This window comes from Mus caroli, unplaced genomic scaffold (genome assembly GCF_978045245.1).
Source record: "Mus caroli unplaced genomic scaffold, Mus_caroli_1 scaffold_8, whole genome shotgun sequence".
NCBI classification, from domain to species: domain Eukaryota; kingdom Metazoa; phylum Chordata; class Mammalia; order Rodentia; family Muridae; genus Mus; species Mus caroli.
In genome coordinates, this window is record NW_028227263.1 from 42,179,068 (window position 1) to 42,203,945 (window position 24,878).

The following is a 24,878-nucleotide window of genomic DNA, read 5'->3' on the forward strand; positions in this document are numbered from 1 at the left end:
CCATTAATTGGGCTTGAAGGCTGGAGCCTAGGATTTTTTTCTATTGGTAATTGAGTTGCCTGGACTGGCTCAGTTCTTAGGCCTAGTCTCCTTAACTACCAATTTGAAGTCTGTCATGAAATCAGCCTAGCTTTCTCTCTCAAAGTCACAGACCTTAAAGGAGAACCTACAACCACGACTTTATTAAACCAGCTCAAATCCTGAAACAATCAAAACATTAGTTTTTATATCCACAGATAAGTGTATTCCTCACTGTATGTGAGGGGTGCTGTAAAGAACCACCAAAAAGCAAAGGTTGGTGTATATATGTGTGTGTGTGTATGTATATATACATGTATATATATATATATATATATATATATATATATATATATATATGTATATATGTGTGTGTATACAATATAATGTACAATATAATGATATACAATATAATATATAGTACATAAATATAATATACAGTATATACAATATACTATATGTTGTATGGTAAGGACCCCCTTTCCGGGACCCCCACTCTACTCTCGGGAGTGAGAGATCACCCAAAGAAACACGAGAATCCATTGCTGTAATCACATGAGGCAGTTTAATGTCACGGAACTCCAGAACAACATGCATCTCACACAGGAGATACTGATGTCAGCCACGAGGCTTGAAAGCTAGAGGTTTTTATGGGGTGAGGGGCTTAGGTGTGTGGAATTCAGCATAGTGACACACTATTGGCTTATTCAAACATTACCAGAAAGATTACATGTCAGCAAAAGGGCATCAGGACTTTGTTCCTGTGGGCTAGGGGCTTACTTTGTTCACATAGCAATCAGTTGATGTATGACTTTACCCGGTGTCAAGGGGCAGTAGACAGAGGGGAGGTTCTAGCCAGGTGGTGTTGACTCAGAGAAGATAACCCTGCTTGTGTCCTTGCATTTTCTCATCTTTACAGTCAAGCTGTTCATAGGAATATCTTAACAACAGCCCTGTCTGTTCTGCTTTGTTCTCTGCCCAAGGCCACAGGCTCATAGACAACTCTTACAAAATCTCATTTTCCTTCAGTATTAAATATAAAATATATTATATATACATATATATATACATATATGTGTGTGTGTGTATATATATATATATATATATATATATATATATATATATATGTATTAGTTAGGGTTTTACTGCTGTGAACAGACACCATGACCAAGGCAAGTCTTATAAAAAACAACATTTAATTGGGGCTGGCTTACAGGTTCAGAGGTTCAGTCCATTATCTTCAAGGTGGGAGAATGGCAGTATCCAGGCAGGCATGGCGCAGGAGGAGCTGAGAGTTCTATGTCTTCATCCAAAGGCTGCTAGTGGAAGACTGACTTCCAGGCAACTAGGGTGAGGATCTTATACCCACACCCACAGTGACACACCCATTCCAACCAGGTCACACCTATTCCAACAAGGCCACACCTTCAGATGATGCCACTCCCTGGTCCAAGGATATACAAACCATCACAATATATATATATGAGAGAGAACATCCAGATGCATCTCTAAGAACCCAGAGCAGAAACAGACTGGACATGTCCAAGTCTGTCTTGGACAATAAGAAGAATAGTGAGAATAGTAGGGGAGAATAGTGGATATGGCAAGATATATAGTGGTGGAGAAGGAATCTTATCTTTATATAGAAAACAAAGGGGTATCTGAGGAGGTGGAGGTCTGGGGAGTTGAGAAGAGCCCTCAGGCTAGCTTGCAGGCTTTGGAATGTATAAAGGGTACTTGTGAATAGGGGTTGTAGGACCATGGAGGCTGGCATAGGCTTTGATATGCAGCCACGGGTATAGGTCCTTTCTGTCAGAGGCAGGGGAAATAATAGTTCTTTTCAGAAATTAAGTTAGAAATGCTGGCTTTTATTTAACCAACAGAAATCCTTCTATAGTTTAGCTTGAATTGGGCTAAGACTGTCATTTTTGGATATATGAATCGCATGAGACCTAACACACCCCTCATCAAGAAAACTTCTCTTTGTAACAGACTGAGACCCTAACAGAAAACCAGAATCAGTCAAAAGGCAGACTTGTGGAGTACAGTCCCAACTGGTGCATCTACCAAATACATCTACCAAAAATCTGCGCCTAAGGCTCAGGGAACATAGCTGAAGAGGGGGCAGAAAGACTGTGAGAGCCAGAGGATGAAGGAGTTTGCTGTGGGACTGTTGTCTCCCAGCAATATCAGAAGCTATGCCCATAGACTCTCACCATCATGACTGCTTAAACATGAGGTGAAGAAGGAAGAAACACACACACACACAAACAAAAAACAAAAACAAAAAAGGGTGGTGATGTGGGGCTTTATATAAGAAATTTACTTCAGGCTCAGAGACAGCAAGGGAGGAAAAGAAACACCATGATACTCATTCTGGCAGACTTCTGAGAATTATCATGCAGAAGATTTAAAGTAGCCTTGATGCTGATGCAAAGGGGATAGGCAAGAGTTTATTCGGGAGCCAATTATGAGTGACCTTGGCCTAAGAACATCAATGTTGGTTACCCCAAAATCTGTATTTTAATGTGGCAGCAGTTTGAAAAGGTTCTCATAGTAACAGCAAAAGGGAAAATAAGTCAATACATTTTCAAATACATTGTTGGAAACAGGGAGGCGGATTAATCAGAGGGGAATTCTCTGCTACTGGCCTCAGATGCTACCTGATGACACTGTTATCCTTTGTTAGAAGACCAGTGCTTGTTTGCACTTTCCAAATTATTTATGTAAATGAGCACAGAGACTTGTGCAGAGGAGGCAGTACAGGGCTACTAACGGGGCTAAAGACTTCCCAAACCATTTGACTGAACTTTGCAGTGTTCCAATATTGCAGTTTCTGATGGGGAAAATGGGACATGGAAATGTTTTTCTTCTAGGAAGCAGTTTATTGTGCCTGCATGGAGGCTCTGTACATTAGTGTTCAAAGGCCAAATTAAATGCGATGGGGCTACTGTTTGTCTGCAAGTTTAGCTTCTGGGTCTCCCATATATGGTGACATAAAATGTGACTGGGTATCCTAAACTATCAGGTCATGGTACCAAGGATGTGAAGAGAAGAGGGCTGCCTAGGGAACATGCCAAGGCTCAAAACATGTTGACTAAACCACAGAGACAGCTCTCAGTTCTCTTTTTCTTTGGCCTCTAGAAATCCCCACTAACTGCTTCAACAAACTTGCAGCACTGACATGGTAATCAATCAGCCTTGCAAAGGTTCAACTGTTGGTATAGCTTCTTTCTAACTTTTATTGACAATGACTAATACAGCAAAGACTAGAATGAAAAAGTGTAAAAAAAAAAAAAACAGTTGTGGAGTGGTAGCAGAGAGATGAGGGTTCTAAGAAAGAAGAGGAGTAGATACTGAGCATGCAGTAACAGGAATGGAAACTACCTCTAATGTGCTCATCAGTGGTGCTGCCTAGCTTAACTGACAAACAGAACTTGTACCTATCAGTATCATGTCCCAAATCTTAGTAACATCTTAGTTGGGCATGTCCAAAGTGGAGTCTGAACTTGAAGAGATGGCAACTAAAATTCTTCAATGTCAAATGCAAAAGATAAAAAAAGAGAGAGAGAGAGAGAAAGCATATCTATGAACCAGACAATGCTAGAGGCTACATGCACCATTGGAATACAGGAATTGTTGGAACCTGGGAATTACCACACAAACCACCCGGACACTAATCTCAATCAAATAGGGATGGTTTATTGAACATCACACCCCAAAGACTGATCAATCAGGGACAAGATTCAGGCTCAGGAGCTGAACCATGACTTTGAGTTAAGACCCTACAGGGTTTTAAAGTCTAAAATCTATAAGCATCTGTGCCAAATTATTCTACCAATCAGGATTTAGGGATAGGGGACTTCATTAGGAACAGATCTTTGTTGTGTGCACTTATCCCATTCCCATTGGTTAGAGTTTTCAACTGTGGCAGGGGACTTGCCTTGTCCAACATGTATGTCTTAACTTGTCCATCATGATGAGACTTACCATGTCTAAAAGGCATGTCTTATCTCACCAATCAGGATCTCAGTTACCCATGTACATGTCTCTTCCTGCCCAGTAGGATGTCAGTTCCCAGGGAAGACTTAGGAACTTAAACTTTACTTGACCCCTACTGAAAACAGAAGTCTTATTCCAAACAGTTTCTTATATTGGTGCAGGTGTCCCTCCTATGTTGGTATCCATCTCAAGAGCAGCTCATAAGAGCAAATGCCATAAATTTAGGCTTCTACACAGGTGCAGGAAGTGCTGCTGGGTGGCTGGTTTGGGTTCAAGCTTATTGTGGGTAACTATATAAAGTAGTTCTACTGACTTCTATTATGATTGCTTTCCAAGGGCACAGAACATAATTGAATGTGCAATCAACTTGAACATGAGAAAATTTCCTAGTAACAGCAGAAACAACATATCAGGAAGTTTCCTTATAATAGCAGCAGCACAAAATGGGCAGTTAGCCAGACAACAGTTACTTAGGCCTTAACATTGCATATAGGCCTTAATATATTTCCTAGACCTGAACAAGAATAAAGATAAAGATGGTCAAAAGGAGGAGGAGAAATGGCTAAAATAATAAGCCAAGAATTTTATAAAACTTAATGTCAGGCACTAGATCTGAAGTCCACGAAGTGTAACAACACCTAGCTAAATTCATTTTTATTTTATTTTTTATTTATTTTTTTAAAAGATTTATTTTATTTATATGAGTATCCCATCCCGCGGGATTCAGTTATTCGTGTGCGAGGCGGACCGCAAACCAGGAAGAAAATGAGAGGAAGGGAAGAAGAAGCAGAGACCAAGAAGGGTTCCTATCAAGGTCTTCGTCTACTAGGCTGAGACGATTGGTTTTGAAGCATACATCGTGCGGGAATAGGGAATTTAGCAAAGAACAAAAAAGTGGGCATCTGCTGACATGAGGGCCGAAGTCAGGCTCCAGGCAGCGGGTACTCTGCATCTTATCTCCGGAACATAGATCCTCCTTGACAACCTTTGGGTGTCAGGCTGGGTTCAGGTGTAACTCATATCCTTAGAAGTTATGGGAGTTCAGGAAGAGATAAGGAAGAGGGTACTATAATTCAGCTTTTACAGCCTCAGGTGCCAGGAAGGGAAAAGGGAAGAGGGAGTGACAACTGGCTCCTAGCACAAGGCCATTTGGCCTGTCAGGATGGGAGATTGTGAAGGGCTCGCTTTCTCATGGTATGGTCTCTGACATATGAGTATACCATAGCTGTCTTCAGACACACCAAAAGAAGGCATTACATTACATCTGAGATCCAATTACAGATAGTTGTAAGCTACTATGTGGTTGCTGGCAATTGAACTCAGGACCTTTGGAAGAACAGTCAATGCTCTTAACCTCTGAGCCATCTCTCCAGCCCCTAAATTCATTTTTAAAAAAACAAGGCCCATTGGACTTGCAAACTTTATAAGCCCCAGTACAGGGGAATGCCAGGGCCAAAAAGTGGGAGTGGGTGGGTAGGGGAGTGGGAAGGTAGGTATGGGGGACTTTTGGGATAGCATTGGAAATGTAAACGAGGAAAATACCTAATTAAAAAAAATAATCGTGTTGTCAGAGAAGACAATATCTAATTAGCTGGTGCAAGTAATTGAATACAGGGCCCTGTGCATGGTAAGTCTCACCCTTTGAGTTCCTCCTGAGACTTTTTTTTGTTGTTTGTTTGTTTGTTTGTTTGTTTTTTGGTTTTTTCAAGACAGGGTTTTTCTGTATAGCCTTGGCTGTCCTGGAACTCACTCTGTAGACCAGCCTGCCTCTGCCTCCCAAGTGCTGGGATTAAAGGCATGCGCTACCCTGCCCGGCTCTGAGACTAATTTTTAATCATTTAGCATGTCAGTAAACTAAAATGAGAAGCTTTTACTGTTAGTAGGATAATAAATATTTTGGTTTAAAATTAAGATTTTTTTTTTAATCTTTCAATCTTATATTTAAGTGCACTGACTTGAGGATGATTTAAATTTTTTAAAAGCAGCCTCATATTTTCTTTATTTACATTTCAAATGTTATTCCCCTTTCCTTGTGTCCCCTCCGAAAACCCCAAATCCCCTCCCCTCTCCTCCTGCTCTTCAACCCATCCACTCCAGCTTCTTGGCCCTGACATCCCCCTACACTAGGGCATAGAACCTTCACAGGACCAAGGGCCTCTCCTCCCATTGATGACCAACTAGGCCATCATCTGCTACATATGCAGCTGGAGCCATGAGTCCCAACATGTGTACTTTGGTTGGTGGTTTAGTCCCTGGTAGGTCTGGAAATACTGGATGGTTCATATTGTTGTTCCTCCTACGTGGTTGCAAACCCCTTCAGCTCCTTGGGTACTTTCTCTAGCTCCTTCATTGTGAACCCTGTGCTCAGTTCAATGGATGATTATGAGCATCCACTTCTGTATTTGTCAGGCACTAACACAGCCTCTCAGGAGACAGCTATATCAGGCTTCTGCCAGCAAGCACTTGTTGGCATCAATAGTGTCTTGGTTTGGTGATTGTATATGGGATGGATCTCCAGGTGGGGCAGTTTCTGGATGGTCCTCCTTCAGTCTCTGCTCCATACTTTGTCTCTGTAACTCCTTCAGTGGGTATTTTGTCCCCCCCCCAAATTAAGATTTCTTTACATTGAATTATTTTATTGTTGAGGCTCCTTTTAACATAATTATAGCCATGTGTATTCAATCTCCATTTTGCTCATAAGGTGCAATTAAGTTCAGGTTCTCAGACTCTACTTCCCAGAAGTAATTTTCCATAGCTGACACTAAAGAATGTTACTAATAAGCCTGAAAAGATATGGTTGAATTACTTGTACCCTGTTATCTCAATGTTCTGAAATTCCCCTGTTCCCTACGTGCCCACCACCCCTTACTTCACTTAGGACCAATCAGCTTAGGTTGGCTGATAATACTTTGTCTAGTTAGCGAAAAAAATGTTGTACCACTTCACTGCTTGCCTCCGAAGTTTTGAGCCTACTTTTCATATAAAAAGCTTACCCCAAGAACAGTCTGGTGCCACAATTAAGTTTTTTTCTTCTTGTTGTCCTAGATGTCCCAAATTATGGTGCACATTCAATAAACTATTCTTGCTTAACTAAGATTGGTCTAAGTATGCTTTGTGTGACAATTCCCAGACCCCCAACATTCATGGTTTAGCAAAAAAATGTAATTGCCACAAATTAAAATGAAGTAACTCTTCTTCAAATAATACACACGTAATATGGTTTTTTTTTAATTATTTAAAAGTATTTATTATTGAGAAAGGGTCTTACTATGTAACCTGTGGCTGGCTTGTAATTTCTTATACAGACCAAGCTGGTGTTGGATCCAGAGATCTGTTTGCCTCCCAAGTGCTGGAATTAAAATCAAGGGGCTTTTATTTTTATAAATGTGTGTGTTTGTGTGTAGGCAAGTACATGAGAATGCAGTGTCTAGGGAGGCTGGTGGAAAGTGCCAAGTCCCCTGGGACCAGTAACAGGGGATTGTGGTGTTGCAGGATATTTGATCACATTGTGAACCCCAAATTGTGAACTGGAAAATCCTTGTTGTGGTGTGGCTCAGCCCTAGTACACACCTTCACCCTAAGAACTTTCTGCAAACAAGAACTAAATAAAGTCAAGGATAGGTCAAGAAGCAAAGCAAGCAACCAGTTGAGAGGGAGCAAAAGCAAGGAAGCAAAAAGGAAGGCCTGCCTGTGATTTGAAGGGTGTTTAAGAATGCATGGAGGAGCTGAGCGTGGTGGCGCACGCCTTTAATCCCAGCACTCGGGAGGCAGAGGCAGGCGGATTTCTGAGTTCGAGGCCAGCCTGGTCTACAAAGTGAGTTCCAGGACAGCCAGGGATATACAGAGAAACCCTGTCTCGAAAAACCAAAAAAAAAAAAAAAAAAAAAAAGAATGCATGGAGGAGAAGTTTCCTCCTGGGATGCCTATGGAGTAGGAAGATCAGCTGGGTGCATTCTCTGCATCTCTGAGCTAGGAGGCTTTCACCTCCAGACAGGATACCTCTCCTTTCCAAGCCCATGTTTCTCAGCTTGTTTAATCATGGTTTTTGTTGCCACACCCTCAAGGAGTCTGGAGAGATGGCTCAGGAGTTATGGGTATGCATTATTCTTCCAGAGGACCTGAGTTTCATTCCCAGAACCCATGTCCAGTTTCAGAGGATCTGAGGCCTCTGGCCTCCTCACTTATACAAACACATATGTACTTTATTAAAAGTAAAAGTTTAAAGCAACCTGTGCCCCCTCCCCAACAACAACAAAAAACCTCAGGGCTTGGGGGTGAGTGTACAGATAGGTCCTTTTATAAACAGATGTACCTTCAAGTCTCCCTTGGTACTCTGGTCCAATACTATATTATTCTAGGGTTCCCTCAAGAACAGAAAGTTCATCTTGCTGGGCGTGGTGGCGCACGCCTTTAATCCCAGCACTCGGGAGGCAGAGGCAGGCGGATTTCTGAGTTCGAGGCCAGCCTGGTCTACAAAGTGAGTTCCAGGACAGCCAGGGATATACAGAGAAACTCTGTCTCAAAAAACCAAAAAAAAAAAAAAAAAAAAAAAAGAAAGTTCATCTTGACAGTAGAAGTGTAATAGAAGCCAGGCAATGTATAACTGATAATTTCGTAGTACCCACATTTAAAAAGTACAGTGAAAACTAGGTGTGGTGATTTATGCCTTAACCCCAGCAGTTGGAAGGCTAAGGCAGGAGGCTACCACTACAATTTGATGGCGAGCCTGGGCTATAGAGTAAGACTCCATCCTGAAATAAAACAGCTGAAATAAGTTTTATTTAAAATATATCCAAAATACCATCATTGTAAGATAATAGATTATTTTACATTGCTTTTATGGAAATTCAGTATTTCACAGTTACAGTACATTGGAGAGTACCAAAAGCCACTGGTAGCCCTTGTCTGCAGTGTCAGAAGTCCAGCCCCACCTCCCCCTGACACTCATTTCCATCTTTACATCTATAACTTTTTTCACAGTTGAATATGAAAGTTTGTAGCATCTTTCCAACAAAACCAGAGCAATTCACTCATTTGCAATTTGAATTTGAGCACAAAGAGAAGGTCCAAGCTGAGATGAAGAGTCAGTATTACCCTATACACCTAGTTACTCGGGATGCTGAGGCAAAGCTTAAAGTCAGCCTGCACTTGATAGCAAGCTCCAGGCCAGCCTGGATAACGTGTTAAGACCCTATGTCAGCAAAACAAGACAAACAAACAAACCCCAATAGTAACAAAATACAAAACACAAAAAAATGGGGTTGTTAAGTTTGGTGCTAATATGTCTCTGCTTGAAGTAAAAAGCCAAGTACCTAGCTGGGGGGACCAGAATAAATCACTGTGAGAGTGGTTAACTGAATTTCTTCCTCCTCCTAAGTAATAACTGATACTGGTTGATTGAAGTCTTCTCCTTATCTTACGTTATCTACCTTTCAAGAGCATTTTCCAGTTTTTATTACCACTCTTAAAATTTTATGCTGAAGGCTAAAGTTTGTGGTAGCATTTATTGTTAAAACCAAAGCTACAATCTCTTCTTGAAACCATCCAAAGATTTTATTATTTTTACTGTAATCCTAAATATACATATATACTTAGGATTTATTGTAATCCTAAATACACATATATAAGCCCTTCCCCATAATTTCTTTTTGATATGCCTTGACAGATAACAAAGAATGCAAACTTAGAGGTAGTTTTGTTTATAAAGATAGACAAAAACCAAACCTAGAGTCAACAAACATAAAGTACTGAATGTGACACATAACAGTTTTGCTTCAGGAATCAGTGTTGAACTTAACAACTGAGACAACTCAGTGAGGCTGACCCAGGAGCAGAATAAAAAGGATACACAAGTATCTCAGTAACTATAGAAAAAAAAATTACTTAATTCAATATTTATTTAAAAATTCCTATCTAATTCATAGAGGTTCTTTATATTTGACCACAGACATTAGTAAAGAAAAAAGTCCTCAAATGTGCTCAGTCAGGTGCTGTGAGGCAGATTTATAATTTATAATTAGTATTTGGGAGTGAGGCAAATGGACTGAGTCTGTGGCCAGTTTGGGCTATTTATGGAGACCCTATCTCAAACAACACTAAAACAAAATCACAGCCAGGTATGGTGATGTCCACTTGTAATCGGGACTCTGGATCAGTTCTCAGTTACTTTCTCAATCACAGAGTTCAAGGCCAGCCTGTTTCAAAAATACAAACAAACAAAAAACAAAAAAAAAACCCAAACCAAAACACAACTGGGCTGGTGTCCCAGCACTCAGGAGAGGCAAGCGGATCTCTCCGAGTTTAAGGCCAGTTTGACCTACAAAGAGAGTTCCCGAAACCCTATCTCTAAAAATAAAAAACCAAAAACAAAAATAAACAACCCAAAAGCAAAATACAAAAACCCCAAAACACTAAATGCTTTTCCATGAGATGGGTTAAGGGTGCTCACTCTCAGCAATGGAAGGTATCCTACTAGGAGAACAGAGAATGGAGATTCACGTGTTTGAAGGAATCTGCTTAGTTGTGGGCAGGGGTAGCAGACCTCAGGAAGTTGGGCGCCGCAGGGTCATCGGGACTATACAGCTGCAGGGATTAAAATATGGACAAAGGGCAGAAGGAAAGTAATACTTCGAGAAGGTGTAGATGGGCAAGCCGTGGTTTGTGACATTATAAAAGGAGACCGTGCCAGCCTCACAGTCTAAGAAAATCCCTATGCGTCGAGGTGGCACGGTCATGGAGAGGAGCAGGGATGGGGAGGAGTCCTCATAGGCTCTGTACTCGTGCTTACACTGCAAGCCAATCACCCAGTATCCACTCTGCGGTTGATACCTGGAGTAGGCGCCCTGCTTGCTGGAGTACTGGCCGAAAGAGAACATGGGCTCCACGGGGGTACTGCATACACCCAAGATCCATGCCGTCTTCTTGCTCACGTCCACTTCCCAGTAGTATTTTCCTGAGGAGAAGTGCTGAGAGCCCAGGACACTACAGTCATAATGTTCTTCCAGACTGGATGGCTCGGACAGCTGGGCACCCACAAACCTCACCTGTCTCCGGTTTTTTGACAGGACAAGATTTAAATTAGCCGTCTGTGGATTCAGAGTCACGTCCACTGTAGGAGAAGGTACAACAGTAACAGATAAGAATGGGCACGTGGGTCCCATGATTCTGCGAGGAGGGGACAAAGGAAATGGCTATGAGGGGGACCAAAAGCATTAGGTAGCAAGAAAAGGAGAGATGTGGACACCTAAGACCTGAGAGAACATGCATGTTTGCTGAGCAGAAGCATGTGAAAGGGGCTCACGGTTATCACTTCACAGAGGCCATAGATTCTACTCACCCCAGTAGCTTTGGACGTCTGTCAGCTCTGTAAGAAAAGGAAAATATGTAGAAGAACACCATCCCTGATACAGGGACTACATTATCATTCTCAGCACAGCACACTGGTCCCTCTGTGTTCATTCATCACTACTGTTCTCTACATTACTACACCCTCTACAGTGATTTCACATCCACTTCACCCCAAATTTACCTCTAAAGACTTTCAGCATCTTCTTCAGATCCGGTGCTCGAAACAAACTTTTCAGCTTGGTGGGGAGAGCTTGGGGCTTCCTCAGGGTCCAGAACTCACTCCTAGTGAGGACAGACCTTATGAGAACTCAGGGTGCTGACTAACTACTCTGTCTCCCCAACACTCAGACCCATTGATGAACTTCAACATTCTTTCTCGAGGAAAGGCAGCATCTGCAAAGAGCCCTGCCCTGGACCAGAAGACCTGGATTAGAAACTAGCTGCTCACTATCTCCATACATTTCAGTAAACGCTAACTTTTTACAGCTTTGTTTAGTTTCTTTTCTATTGTAACTTTTATAATATACAGTGGCTTTCCCTTTTCTATCTGTGTTCTAAGAACAGGAGGTAACTGAGAAGAACAATGGCTATGGAGTGCCTTGCTGCGGTGGGAAAAGAAACAAAATGTTTAAAAATGTCAGTGCTGCATCAGAATGTCCACCAGGAGGCGCTGCAGATGCCCACACTGATCAAGAACCCTGCTGTCACACTAAAATACCTATAGAAGGGCTTGCTTCAAGGGTGTGGGCTTAAGTTTCACCACCAGAAACCCAGGTCCTCTATCTAAGAGGCCTGAAGGGTCTGTGGGCAACTTCAGGTGTCAACTCCGTAGTTGACTTTGGAGATTTGATTATTAAAGAGACCTTGTTCTATCCCAGAGCCAAAGCCATTTCCCTGGTGACTCAGGTCAGTGTTTTTACTGGAACTGACATATAAGGAAATCTGAGCCCATGGGACAGTAAGACCAGAATAGGAGAGCCAGGGAAGGAAGAGAAAGTTACAGCCAGCATGTGGAAAGATGGTTCTCAAGCCAATATATTGATGGTGATTTCCCTCTAAGACACACAGGCAAGAATGGGAAAACCGGGGTCAAAGGCGTGTAGAAAAGTTGGTAAAAAAGAATCATGTCTCCTGTTAGCGTTCTCTTACCATACCAATTCTTCTACCATGGATGCCAGCCTGCTCCCTTATTTTTGAGATTCCCTAAATTCACATACAACTCAATATACCAGTCTCAAACCTCTCCTGGCTATGACTTTCCCCTTCCCACGGGATTATTCTACAGGGGCCAAGAACTTTTGGAAAGTGCAAGGGCATTAGCTAATATTCACACATACCTTTTTGTAACATCACCCACATCCTAGGAAGGAAAAAGGACAGATTAAGGATCATGTCTTCCTCCACCTTTACTATCCCATGTAGTGAGTAGGAACAAACAAATAAAGGCCCAAGGACTACAAAGTAGAGATGAGAACTCGGAGCAAGCCAGATACAGCCTGCATAGTGCATGCCTGTGATCCTAGCACTTGGGAAGTTGAGGCAAGAAGACTGTAAGTTTGAGGCTAGCCTAGGTTATACAATAAGAATTCATCTCAAAAGAACTAAACACAAAACTCCCAAACAACTCCATCTCGGAGCAAAGTTCCTAACGACCCATGCACAAATTTGGGTAAGTTTCTTTATTTTTATAACTGTGGGTTTTGTTTGTTTTTTCTTTTTGGCAATGCTTGGGATTGAAACCAAGGCTTTATGTAGACAAATGTTCCACCACTGAGCTTATCACAGGGTGTGTGTGTATATGTATGTATGTATGTATGTATGTATGTATGTGTGTGTGTGTATAACCTGTAATTCAGCATGCAGCACCTGGCCCTACATTTATGATAGAGTAACTTTTACCCTTGAGACAGTTACAGGTTTTAGTTTATTTTTTGGTTTTTCGAGACAGGGTTTTCCTCTGTGTAGCCCAGGCTATCCTAGAACTCGCTCCATAGACCAGGCTGGCCTCAAATTCAAGAGATTCACCTGTCTCTGCCTCTAGTGTGCTGGGATTTAAGGCCTATGCCACCACCACCTGGCTTTGAGACAGTCACAGGTTTTAAACATGGTTCTCTCAAACGTCATCCCTTAGATGGTGCCTGTGCACAAAAGCAGACAGTATCTATTGCTACAGCACACTAGGGGACTGTACTGAAGAGAGGAAAAGCAGAGAAAGGCTGGTAAGTGCCAACTCTAACTTGGTTTTGACATGTTTTCCTGTGATGAAATGGAAAATTCCCATCACAGCAACAGAGACATGAGAGGCCTAGTGAACACAAGTTTTCAGCTAGGGTTAGCGCTGGGGACATAGGGCAATGTTAAAGGGCTTTGGAATGCTTTGTCTAGGTTAATACTGTTGACTTCTAGTGGGAAGGGGCCAGGAATTGTCCCTCACAGCTAAGGTTTATCTGTATCAGAACAAAGAGGCTCCTGGAGAACAATGCTGAATACAACAGATCTCTGAAATTCCAGATAAACTTCTGGGCTACTATTGTTTAGGAAGGAATAACACTGGTATTTGCACCTGAACTGTTTTAGACTTCCTGTGGCCTCCTCATAGCTCAATACCTGCAGCAGTTCTACGGTGGACCCCCGGCACCGGTGCTCCAGGTCTGAGATGAGGTCTTTCAGTGACTGGCTCTGGTGGATCAGGTCACCCTCGGCCTTTTCTATGATGCTCAGCCCCTTCTTCTCTTCCACTTCCAGTTTCTTCAGTTCCCGCTGCTCCTCCCTGTCCAGGATGCTTCGGAGCTGCTTAAACTCTGTCTGGATGCGGCGTTTCTCAGGCTCCACCTGACTCTTCAGCACCAGAGAAAAACAGATAGTTGGTTGCTGGACCAAAGGTTCTCCCTTGGGGAGGAGGGAGCAGGAAACAGCTGCATACTGCTTCCCTCAGCCTGAGAGTGGACACAAGCCTGTAGGAACTGTTCTCAGGCCCTAAGCCTTAGGCTGTCTATGTAAAGTTAGATAGTCTTGGGTGAGTTTAGACTCCAGGAAGCTCATCTACCCTCTTAGGCAAGATCAGAGTCTGCTTCTAATTTTGAGCCCTGAGAGGAATAGCTGGCTTACAATTATCATTTCCAGGAGATCAAGTTGGAAATAGATTAAGATTCAGAATTACAAATTACAATTACAAAGAAGGCCATCAGACTGATTGGTCTTCTTCCTTCCTTCCTTTTCCTTTTTTTTTTTTTTTTTTTGTGAGACAGGGTTTCTCTGTGTAACTCTGACTAGCTTGGAACTCACTTCATAAGTAAGGATGGCCTTGAAGTGCCAGAATTAAATAAGTGTATATCAGAATTAATTAGTGTATATCACTAAGTCTGGGAAGACATCCTTTCTCTTACAATTGCCTTAAAGATCTGGGAGGGCCTAGAGAGATGGCTTAGATGTTAAGAGCACTTGTTGCTCTTCCAGAGGACCCAAGTTTGATTCCCAGCAACCAATGGTGGTTCATCGTTGTCTATAAATCCAGAAGAGGGAACTTCTGGCCTCATGATGCACCTGGCATACTTATGGTTCATAATAATGCATGTAGGTAAAAACAACCATAAACAAAATAAAATACTAACATGTATTTTTTTTTAAAAAGCAGAAAAACAAAAAGCCTAAAAAGCCCCCAACAAAACACAAACCAAACCCCAACCAACCAAAACAAATAAACAAAAAACCAACAAAAGAAGACTCCGTTGACATGTTTGTTACCTAAATTCCGACCCCATTCCCCTGGCACAAGGAAAAGGACCAGATCGAGGGAAGCAAGTCTACCAAGAAGGAGGAGACACTAGGGCACCCTGGTCCTCAGCCCCACGGTCCCCTCTGTGGTCCCAGATCGCTTTCAGGAGACTCCCACTTGCCTTCCAGGATTCCCTCTTCTCCTGGATAAGAGCTTTTAGCTTCTCGGCTTCCTGCTGCTCCCTCCTCAGTTTCTTCAGAGACTCCTGGAACATGTCCTGGAATGAACGTACCAGGTTAAAGAGGGGCCAGCCTCAAACTGTCATAATACCTAGACATCGAACAAAGTAGGCTGAGATGATGCTGACTCCAGCAGAGTCCTGCCTTCTCTATACAGGGAGTGCAAACACAGGAGTGGTCAAGCATGTATAGCAAATAAGCAAGGTGGCAGCAGGAAAATATTGGTACTAAGGAGCTACTTTCTAGGCTCCAACTTCCAGGTAATCTTGAGTTCAACAAAGAAATCTGGGCTTCACATATAGTTTCAGTTGGTAGAGTGGTTGTCTAGCATGCAAGAAATACTGGACACTTGTAATCACAAAATTCTGGAAGTGAAGGCAGTAGGATCAGAAGTTCAAGGTCATCATTAGTTATACAGTCAGTTTGAATCCATACTGGAGTATATGGGATCTTATTTTAAAAAGAAGAAAATCTTAGCCAGGAGTGGTGGTGCACGCCTTTAATCCCAGCACTAGGGAGGCTGAGGCAGGCGGATTTCTGAGGTCGAGGCCGGCCTGGTCTACAAAGTGAGTTCCAGGACAGCCACGGATATACAGAGAAACCCTGTCTCGAAAAACCAAAAAAAAAAAGAAGAAAGCAAAAAATGGGCAGTGGTGATGCACACCTTTAATCCCAGCACTTGGGAAGCAGAGGCAGGCAGATTTCTGAGTTTGAGGCCAGCCTGGGCTACACAACGAAATTCTCTCTTGCAGCTTTTCCAGAAGAAGACAGCAAACCCAAACTATAAAGCAATCAGATGAGGACATGACAAAATGTTAAACTCGGGACTGACCTGGTACTCCTGGGCCACCTCCTCCATGAGGAATGTGTGATGACCACGGTGCTCCTGAGATCGCTCACAAAGCCAGCAAATTAACTTCCCATCCTCCTTGCAAAAGAGCTGGAGTTTCTCTCCATGAAGCGCACAAAAGATGACCTCGAGTTGTTTTCCAGGGCACAACGCAACCTCTCTGAGCCTCTTCACTATGGCGGCCAGGTGCCGATTAGGACGGAGGTTCCCAGGCTGATAGGAGGTCCGGCACACAGGACAGCTGCTCCTCCCTCCTTGGCTGAACACTGAATTATTACTGTGTCCTGTGATGCAGACCTGGCAGAAGCTATGGCCACAATCAATGCTCAGGGGTTCTGTCAGGAGCTCCAAGCAGATAGGGCAGGTTACTTCATCTCGGATGTCCACCAAGACTGTTGAAGTCATTGTAGCCACTCTCTTGTCTCCTACCTTCCCAGCCTGCTTAGAGAATCCTGGGTAAAAAAAAAAAACAAAAACAAAACAAAAAAGGCACAGGCTAAGTTAGGAGAATGGATACTCTCACCCCAGCTCCAACACTTTACCTCAGCTCACATCTAACACCAGCTTGCCCTCTTGTTACAATGCTTATCAGTACCTTTACCTCCTATTGGATAGAAAGATAAATGGGGACTCTGGAGAGGCCTGGTGTGACTTGCATTTGACGGGCATTTCTTCCGCTCACCTGAGTGTTCATGGCTGTGCCAGGACTTTCGGATTTGGGGCTCCTGTTGCAATTGAGACCCTCCGATCTGGCATCTACACCAATGACCTCTTCCACATTGTCTTATCAGAAGCCAAGCACCCACTAGCTTTGTTTTCTTATCATGACCTACTTATCTTTGATGCTCTCAATCTTCTCGAAGAAATGGTAAGGCAGAGACTTTTGTATTCTGTTCATGATTGTACCCACACCAGTAGATCTGGGTGAATGAAAAGCCAGAACCCTCCTTTAGCTGACGATTCATCCTTCTCATGAGCTTTTCACCTCTGGCTATCATCCCCTCATGCCTGGTCACCAGGATCACAGCTATCAAAGCTTGTGGACACCTTCACCCTGTGAGCCCACTTCACTCACGTCTTGCTCAGCTTTTTTCCAGGAAAACCAACATCCACAGCAGACACAGGTAATAGATTTTATAATATGGGGTTTTGCCTGAATGTCTCTCTGTGCCCCATGTGTATGTCTGGTGCCCATAGAGACCAGAAGAGGGGATTGGATCTCAGTTGTAAGCATTGAGTGCTGGGAACCAAATCTGGGTCCCCAATAGAATTTCAACTTTCCTTTCAGGCAAAACCATATTTTGCAAAACACTAGTGTCTTGAAGAAATCCCTACCCCTTGAGGGAATTTATGATAACGTTAACTGCCAAAAGAACAATTGTAGTATACCCATACAATGGTATATTACTATCAAAAGACAAAACTACAGGGGTTAGAGAGATGGCTCAGTGATTAAGAGCACGGGCTGTTCTTGCAGAGAACTGGGATACATGGTTACTCTCAATGGTCTGTAACTTCAGTTCCAGAGGATTTGTCTGACACCCTCATCTGGCCTCTGAGAGAATCAGGCACACTAGCGGTGCACAGACATTCATCCACATTAAACTAGTTTAAAAAGACAATTGTAGTTGTGTATATCTCCTCACCATGCTGTGACCACAATCCCGGGGCCTCCACTTGCTAGCATGGGCTTTATTACCCAGCCACACCCATACCCAGTTCTGCAAATCCAAAAGGAGTTTATGTGCAGTCTTAAAATCCAACACCAATCTGGACCAAAAAATAACTCACAAAGACTCTACCTTACCACCTAGGCCAGCTGTTAACATCCAGAGAAAAGAAAGAGACACTAGAAGGAAGCAGTAGAGACAACCAGATTGGTGCTGACATCCAGCACTACTCATATAGTTCCTTCTGATTGGCAGAGACTTGGCTCTTTGCTGCAAGAGTAGGCTACAATATGTTTACATACCAAGTTAGGCTACCATTCACTATGTAACATGAAACCTTCAAGTCAAACTTAAAATACAGGATGTTGACTTTAGGCCAATAGGCCAATTAAATGGAACTGCAGGTAAGTGGAAGAGCATTTGCATCAGTGAAGCCCTAGGGTTCCAGTGGGGATGAATTGCCCACCAGAACAAAGATGGTGGGAGTGTAAAGGAAATGTCTAGGAGCCTTGGGGCTTTGTGGCTTGTTACACAGCTAGGTATGCCAAGGTAGGCTTGTGCCTGAAACCCCAGCATTCAGGAGGCTGAGGCAGGAGGCCTGTTAGTAGTTAAAACCTAGAGTGGGCAAAGTAGGGAGTTCTGCATCAGCTCTACAACAAGACCACACACACACACACACACACACACACACACACACACACACACATGAAAACCAAAAAACTAAAGAAATCTCAGCACTCAGGAGGCAGGAGCGGGTGGAGCTTTGTGAGTTCCAGACCAGTCTGGTCTAGAGTCCTGAGACAGCTAAGGATACAGTGAGATGCTGTCAGAAAATAAACAAATACACTATAAACAAACAAACAAACAAATAAATAAATTTGTACAGTTATGGTTTCTAACTTAATATATATTAATTATAATTGCATAATGCTGATAAAAAAACAATGATAATAAAAATAATACTGACAGGGAGTGGATGGGGAACAATCTCATGAGAAAAATGATTTGGGCTGGAGAGATGGCTGAGCAGTTAAGAGCACTGACTGCTCTTCCAGAGGTCCTGAGTTCAATTCCCAGAGTTTACATGGTAGCTTACAACCATCTGTAATGAGATCTGATGCCCTCTTCTGGTGTATTTGAAGACAGCTACAGTGCATTCATAGAAATAAAATAAATAAATCTTTGCCGGGTGGTGGCGCACGCCTTTACTAATCCCAGCACTTGGGAGGCAGAGGCAGGCAGATTTCTCAGTTCGAGGCCAGCCTGGTCTACAGAGTGAGTTCCAGGACAGCCAGGGCTACAGAGAGAGGGAGGGAGGGAGGGAGGAAGGGAGGGAGGGAGGGAGGGAGGGAGGGAGGGAGGGAGAGAGAGAGAATGTGAGAGAGAGAGAGAGAGAGAGAGAGAGAGAGAGAGAGAGAGAGAGAGAAGCCGGGCGTGGCGTCACATGCCTTAACTCCCAGCACTTGGGAGGCAGAGGCAGGCAGATTTCTGAGTTCGAGGCCAGCCTGGTCTACAGAGTGAGTTCCAGGACAGCCAGGGCTACAGAGAGAGGGAGGGAGGGAGGGAGGGAGGGAGGGAGGGAGGGAGGGAGGGAGAGAGAGAGAGAGAGAGAGAGAGAGAGAGAGAGAGAAGCCGGGCGTGGCGTCGCATGCCTTAACTCCCAGCACTCGGGAGGCAGAGGCAGGCTGATTTCTGAGTTCGAGACCAGCCTGGTCTACAAAGTGAGTTCCAGGACAGCCAGGGCTACACAGAGAATCCCTGTCTCGGAAAAAACAAAAACAAAAACAACAACAACAACAACAACAAAAAAGATGATTTGGTGCCTGGTCTTCCAATTGTACTGTCAAGTGCAGCAACTATTCATGACTATGGAGACCTGGGTATGCCTTGTCAGAAATGCATATTCAAGTTTTAAAGTTTTGTAGGAAAAAATATTTTGGCTCTTTCCTTTCTGCCACCACCATGTCATCCACACTGAGGAAGACCCAGAAACTCTGGGACCACCTGAGCCACGGTCATGGCCACATCGGTAAGCACCGCAAGCACCCAGGCGGCCGCGGGAATGCTGGAGGCATGCATCACCACAGGATCAACTTTGACAAATATCATCCAGGTTACTACTTTGGAAAAGTTGGTATGAGGCATTACCACTTGAAGAGGAACCAGAGCTTAACTGTCAACCTGGATAAGCTGGACTTGGTCAGCGACCAGTCGCGGGTCAATGAAGCAAAAAACAAGACTGGAGCTGCTCCCATCATTGATGTTAGATCAGGCGACCACAAAGTTCTGGGCAAGGGAAAGCTCCCTAAGCAACCTGTCATCGTGAAGGCCAAATTCTTCAGCAGAAGAGCTGAAGGGTGAAGAGCTGATTAAGGGTGTTGGAGGTGCCTGTGTTTTGGTGGCTTAAAAGCCACACTGGAGGTTAATTAAATGCTAACACCACTACCCCCCCCCAAAAAAAGGGAAGAAAATATTTTGTAAATTTTAATTGATTCGTGTCTTAATTTGTTTCATGTATTGGATTCAATAAAACAAATTAAAAATATACCTACCCATTTTATCTTTTTTGTTTGTTTGGTTTTCCTAAGACAGAATTCCACCATAGAGAGCCCTGACCACCCTAGACATTAACTTGATTTTCTTGCTCTTGCCTCCCATATGCTGGAATTACAGATGTAAGTGAACACGTCCCCTACTTTTTACTATGTAACAGAGCTAACTGAAAACTTAAAATTACACAGTGGCTCCATTTTCTACTTCATCAGAATCTTTATCACTTCTTATTCTGATAGGACACGTTAGATAACACTTCTTGTATGCAAACAAAGGAATTGGTGTTTCTTCTATTTAAGACTAGGATAGTCTGACGGCTCTGGAGGAGAAGATCAAATTAGTATCAAATAAAAGAGAAAGACTCCAGGGCTGGGAAGTCCAGTTAAACCAGAAGAACAGGGGCTGGAGAGAAGGCTCAGCGGTAAGAGGACCTGGGTTTGGCTCTAAGCACCCACATGGCAGCTCACAACTGTGTGTAACTGGGGTTCCAGTGAACTGAATGCCCTCGGCTGGCCTCCGTGAGCTCCTGCATGCATGTGGCACTCACGTAATCACACACAAGAGCTCCTGCATGTACATGGCACATGGATACTCACGCAATCTCACTCACTCACTCACACACACACACACACACACAAAACAAAACAAACAAACAAACAAAAAAAGAACCAAACCAACACATTTTTAAAAGATCAGAGAGCTACACTAGAGGCAGAACAAAGTCACTGGCCTGAACTGGAACTCTGTGAAGGGCCTCAGAAATGAAAAAGATTTGCAGGGCAGTCAGGGTGCTTTAGCTCTGACCTTTGCCAGGTAGATACAATTTAGGGCAGGAAAAATCTGGAAAGGCGAAAGGAAGGCCAAAATACAGACTGATCCTCAGATCTGAAGTACCTGTCAGAATAGAAGCTCGTGTAGGTTCCAGAATGGCCTTCAGGATAAAAATCAGTAATACCCAGGAACCACCATGGGCAAGGCTGGGTGGAGACTCAGAAGAGGAGAGGGAAGGGGAAGAAGAAAAACTTGTTATAGACTAGGCTGGCCTCGAACTCACAGACAACCATCTGCGTCTACTTCTGCTCGGCAAGCATTCCTGGCTAATGTTTCCTTTTATCTTTATCCAGGATTATATTCCAACTTGATCTATTATCTGGAATTTATCTAATAGCACTCAGTGAACATAAAACTTGAATATAATTAGTTTTAAGCATTTCTGAGTTTACTTTCAAAGAATCATTCATTACACATTTAAAAGATTGTTAACACCAGAAATTCCTTTTTTTTTTTTTTTTTTTCGGTTTTTCGAGACAGGGTTTCTCTGTATAGCCCTGGCTGTCCTGGAACTCTCTGTAGACCAGGCTGACCTCAAACTCAGAAATCCGCCTGCCTCTGCCTCCCAAGTGCTGGGACTTAAGGTGTGTGCCACCACTGCCCGGCTCAGAACTTCCTAAAACACTACTCTCTCTATATTTTTATCTTCTTCTAGTCAGTGTTAAATAATCTATTATGTTTTTAAAGGGTGGATTATAACTTTTGTGCAATTATTAAACTTGTGGTATCTCACTTGTAATTCCTAATGTTAAAACCTTTATATTTTAATTTGTGTAGACATAACAAGTAGAGGTCATATCCTTTTTTAAAAACATACCATAAAGCAAATTTAACACTTTTATTATTACCCCTTTACGTGTTTTTGTTCTGAGACATGTTCATAAGCAGCCCAGCAACTCACTATGTAGCTGAGGGTGACCTTGAACTTTGGACTCCCCTGCCTCCACACCACAAGTACTGGTATTTTACACCTTGTCCCACCCCACACCATCCACTCCCCAGGAACCCTAGAGCATCACCCCAGCTCTTCTACCTTTCTTTGATGCTGAGGATCCAATCCAGGACTTTGTACAAGCACCGTACTAACTGAGCCACACACCCCAACTTCTTAGCACATTATTTCCAAAACTGGCTTGATAATGCATTTTTTAAAAGTTAGGCATAGAGTCTGTCCATAATAACCTTGTTTGAGAATTTGCCATGCCCGGTGGTTTGCTGTGTTTTTCGACCTCTGCCCCAGTAAACTTTCACCAAAACTCTAGAATCCACCCATTGTATTGCTCTGTCCACGCTACATATTAAAAAAAAAATGTTAAAGGGCTGGCGAGATGGCTCAGTGGCTAAGAGCACTGACTGCTCTTCCGAAGGTCCTGAGTTCAAACCCCAGCAACCACATGTTGGCTCACAACCACCCGTAATGAGATCTGATGCCCTCTTCTGGTGTGTCTGAAGACAGCTACATTGTACTTATGTATAATAATAAATAAATCCTTTTTAAAAAATGTTAAAGCTCAGAGGCTAAATAAACAGGCTCTGGGCATACAGCATCCAATTTTCAGGTCCTGTATTGAAACACATGCAATATAGCTGTAACACCTATTTGTCTCAAATGACTGATAAAATAAATGTCCCTTTGCTGTGTCGGTAGCTCAGGCCTGTAATCGTAACACTAAAGAGGGTTGGAATCAAGAAGATGGTTAGCTATAGGGTAGCTTGGGCTATAGAAGGATACATCTGAAAAAAAATTTGATTTTACATACATACTTTTAGAATACATAAATTCAATGCTCCCTATCTCAGCCAAGTCATTCACAATAAATCACCTCACTGTCTCGGCCTGCCTCCGTCAGAAGTGACTCAGGAGAGTAACGGGGCGGTAGGCACCCCCAGAGAAGGTCCGCAGATGAAGAGTAACCGGTAGGCAAACTTCTCCAGAGCACGTCCGGAAGCCTTTAATTCCGAGGGCCAGAAATCCTGGCTGGGGTCTGTTCCTAACTCCGCCCAGCTTGCCTCGGCTTCCTCTGGAGAGGCCCCAGGGCTCCTAGCTCCGACTGGTTGCAGCCGGTGTAGACCGGGTCGGGGCAGGTAGAGTAGCTCATCTCCCAACTCTTCCGGGAAGAAGCCGGGCCGGCTTGGGAGAGGGGTGGGGGGAATAAACCTACTTCCTGGAGCTGGGGGAGGAGATGTTGACCTCTGAATCCACTCGGGACTCCGAACGGGAAACTCCCAGAGCAGTGTGCCTTTGCCTCCAAAATCCAGGTTCAACGCCCGTTTCCCGCTTAGTGCTATTGGAATACTGCCTATTCCTAGCCGCGAACATGCCTCTCCAATGCTTCCCAAACTCAAGGAAACTCAAAGAGGCAGTCCCGCACTCTTCTTCCACGCGTGAGCCCCAACACAAATAGTAAGGCAGCACAGACTCTACACACCAGTGGGACAGCAACGACTGGTCAGAAAATGGGTTTGCTCACCAATCTGGAATTCGTGCCTGGATCAGTGCCGAGGACTTGCAGCCAAGGAGATGGCTCCTTCCAGTACTAAAGCCTGACTCCAGGAAAAAGGGGCGGGGCTGCCGGAGGAGGCGGGGCTGCCCCCTGTGCTGGCTGGGACCAAACCCCGGGACAGAAATGCGAAGATGCCCTAGACAAGTCTATGGAAAGGTCTTTAAGAACACAATCATTAGAGACTTAGGCTTTCTACCGTATGCAAGTGTTTAATACACCTGTTCTCACTATCAATATATTGACATGTCTAAAGAATAAAAGGTCTAGCCATACAATTAAATGGTGACTGCATTTGATGGATCACAAAAATCTGCCAACTTCAAGTTACCTGTGTGTATCTCTAATTTTAACGCACGGAACCAAAAGACTACCTTTATACTGAAGTACTTATAATTTACATATGCAAACTGAACTGGACTGTAAGGGTTTGGGTTTTTTGGGTTTTTAAGATTTATTTATTTATTTTATGTATATAAGTACACTGTTGCTGTCTTCAGACACATCAGAAAAGGGCATCGAATTCCTATTACAGATGTTTGTGAGCCACCATGTGATTGCTGGGAATTGAACTGAGCTACTCAGGAAAAGCAGTCGGTGCTCTTAACCGCTGAGCCACCTCTCTAACCCCTAGACTGTAAGTTATTAAAGGCAGGGCTACTGTGAAAAGAAAAGAATGCCAAACTTCCTGGTTTGGGAGACTGACAACCCATCTGATCTCAGAAGATGGGGGGAGGGGGAAAGACTTTGGGGAGGAGCTGGGGGTGGGGTAGGAAGTGGCTCAGCAGTGGAATGTTTGCCATACCTGCAAAAGTCTGTGAACTGGGCTGACTCACAATTGTAATTCAGCATTAGGAGACTGAGGCAGGAGGATTACTGCTGGTTTAAACCAGCCTGGGCTACAGAGTGTTTCTGCCTCGAAAAACTTAAAACACAAAATGAAAAGTCAAGTCAGGAATAGATGTTTGAAGTGAGGATGGGAAAACATGGTGCAAGCATTGCTTTTTTTTTTTTTTTTTTTTTTGGTTTTTCAAGACAGGGTTTCTGTGTAGCCCTGGCTGTCCTGGAACTCACTTTGTAGACCAGGCTGGCCTCAAACTCAGAAATCCGCCTGCCTCTGCCTCCCAAGTGCTGGGACTAAAGGTGTGTGCC

The 24,878-nt window shown here is 43.4% G+C and overlaps 1 protein-coding gene and 1 pseudogene across 1 annotated transcript; one reads left to right on the top strand and one right to left on the bottom strand.

Annotated features, from left to right (window-relative positions):
* Window positions 1-10,215: 10,215 nt before the first annotated feature.
* Window positions 10,216-23,757, bottom strand: LOC115031524 (tripartite motif-containing protein 6). The gene is made up of 8 exons (XM_085841455.1): window positions 23,697-23,757; window positions 16,154-16,623; window positions 15,264-15,359; window positions 13,975-14,205; window positions 12,705-12,727; window positions 11,549-11,649; window positions 11,357-11,383; window positions 10,216-11,128 (listed from the first exon to the last, which is right to left on the bottom strand). The coding sequence occupies exons 2-8, from the start codon at window positions 16,574-16,576 to the stop codon at window positions 10,563-10,565; spliced, it is 1,467 nt and encodes a 488-aa protein (XP_085697581.1). The 5' UTR covers window positions 16,577-16,623; window positions 23,697-23,757; the 3' UTR covers window positions 10,216-10,562.
* Window positions 19,804-20,248, top strand: LOC110298225 (large ribosomal subunit protein uL15 pseudogene; annotated as a pseudogene).
* Window positions 23,758-24,878: the final 1,121 nt, after the last annotated feature.

Excerpts from the sequence above, each read along its gene's own strand:
- LOC115031524 (XM_085841455.1), bottom strand. The coding sequence starts at position 16,576 with ATGACTTCAACAGTCTTGGTGGACATCCGAGATGAAGTAACCTGCCCT. Across the intron at positions 12,728-13,974 it reads CCACCGTAGAACTGCTGCAG|GATGTGGGTGATGTTACAAA; the intron begins GTATTGAGCTAT and ends TTTCCTTCCTAG. Across the intron at positions 11,650-12,704 it reads GTGGGTGATGTTACAAAAAG|GAGTGAGTTCTGGACCCTGA; the intron begins GTATGTGTGAAT and ends TGTCCTCACTAG.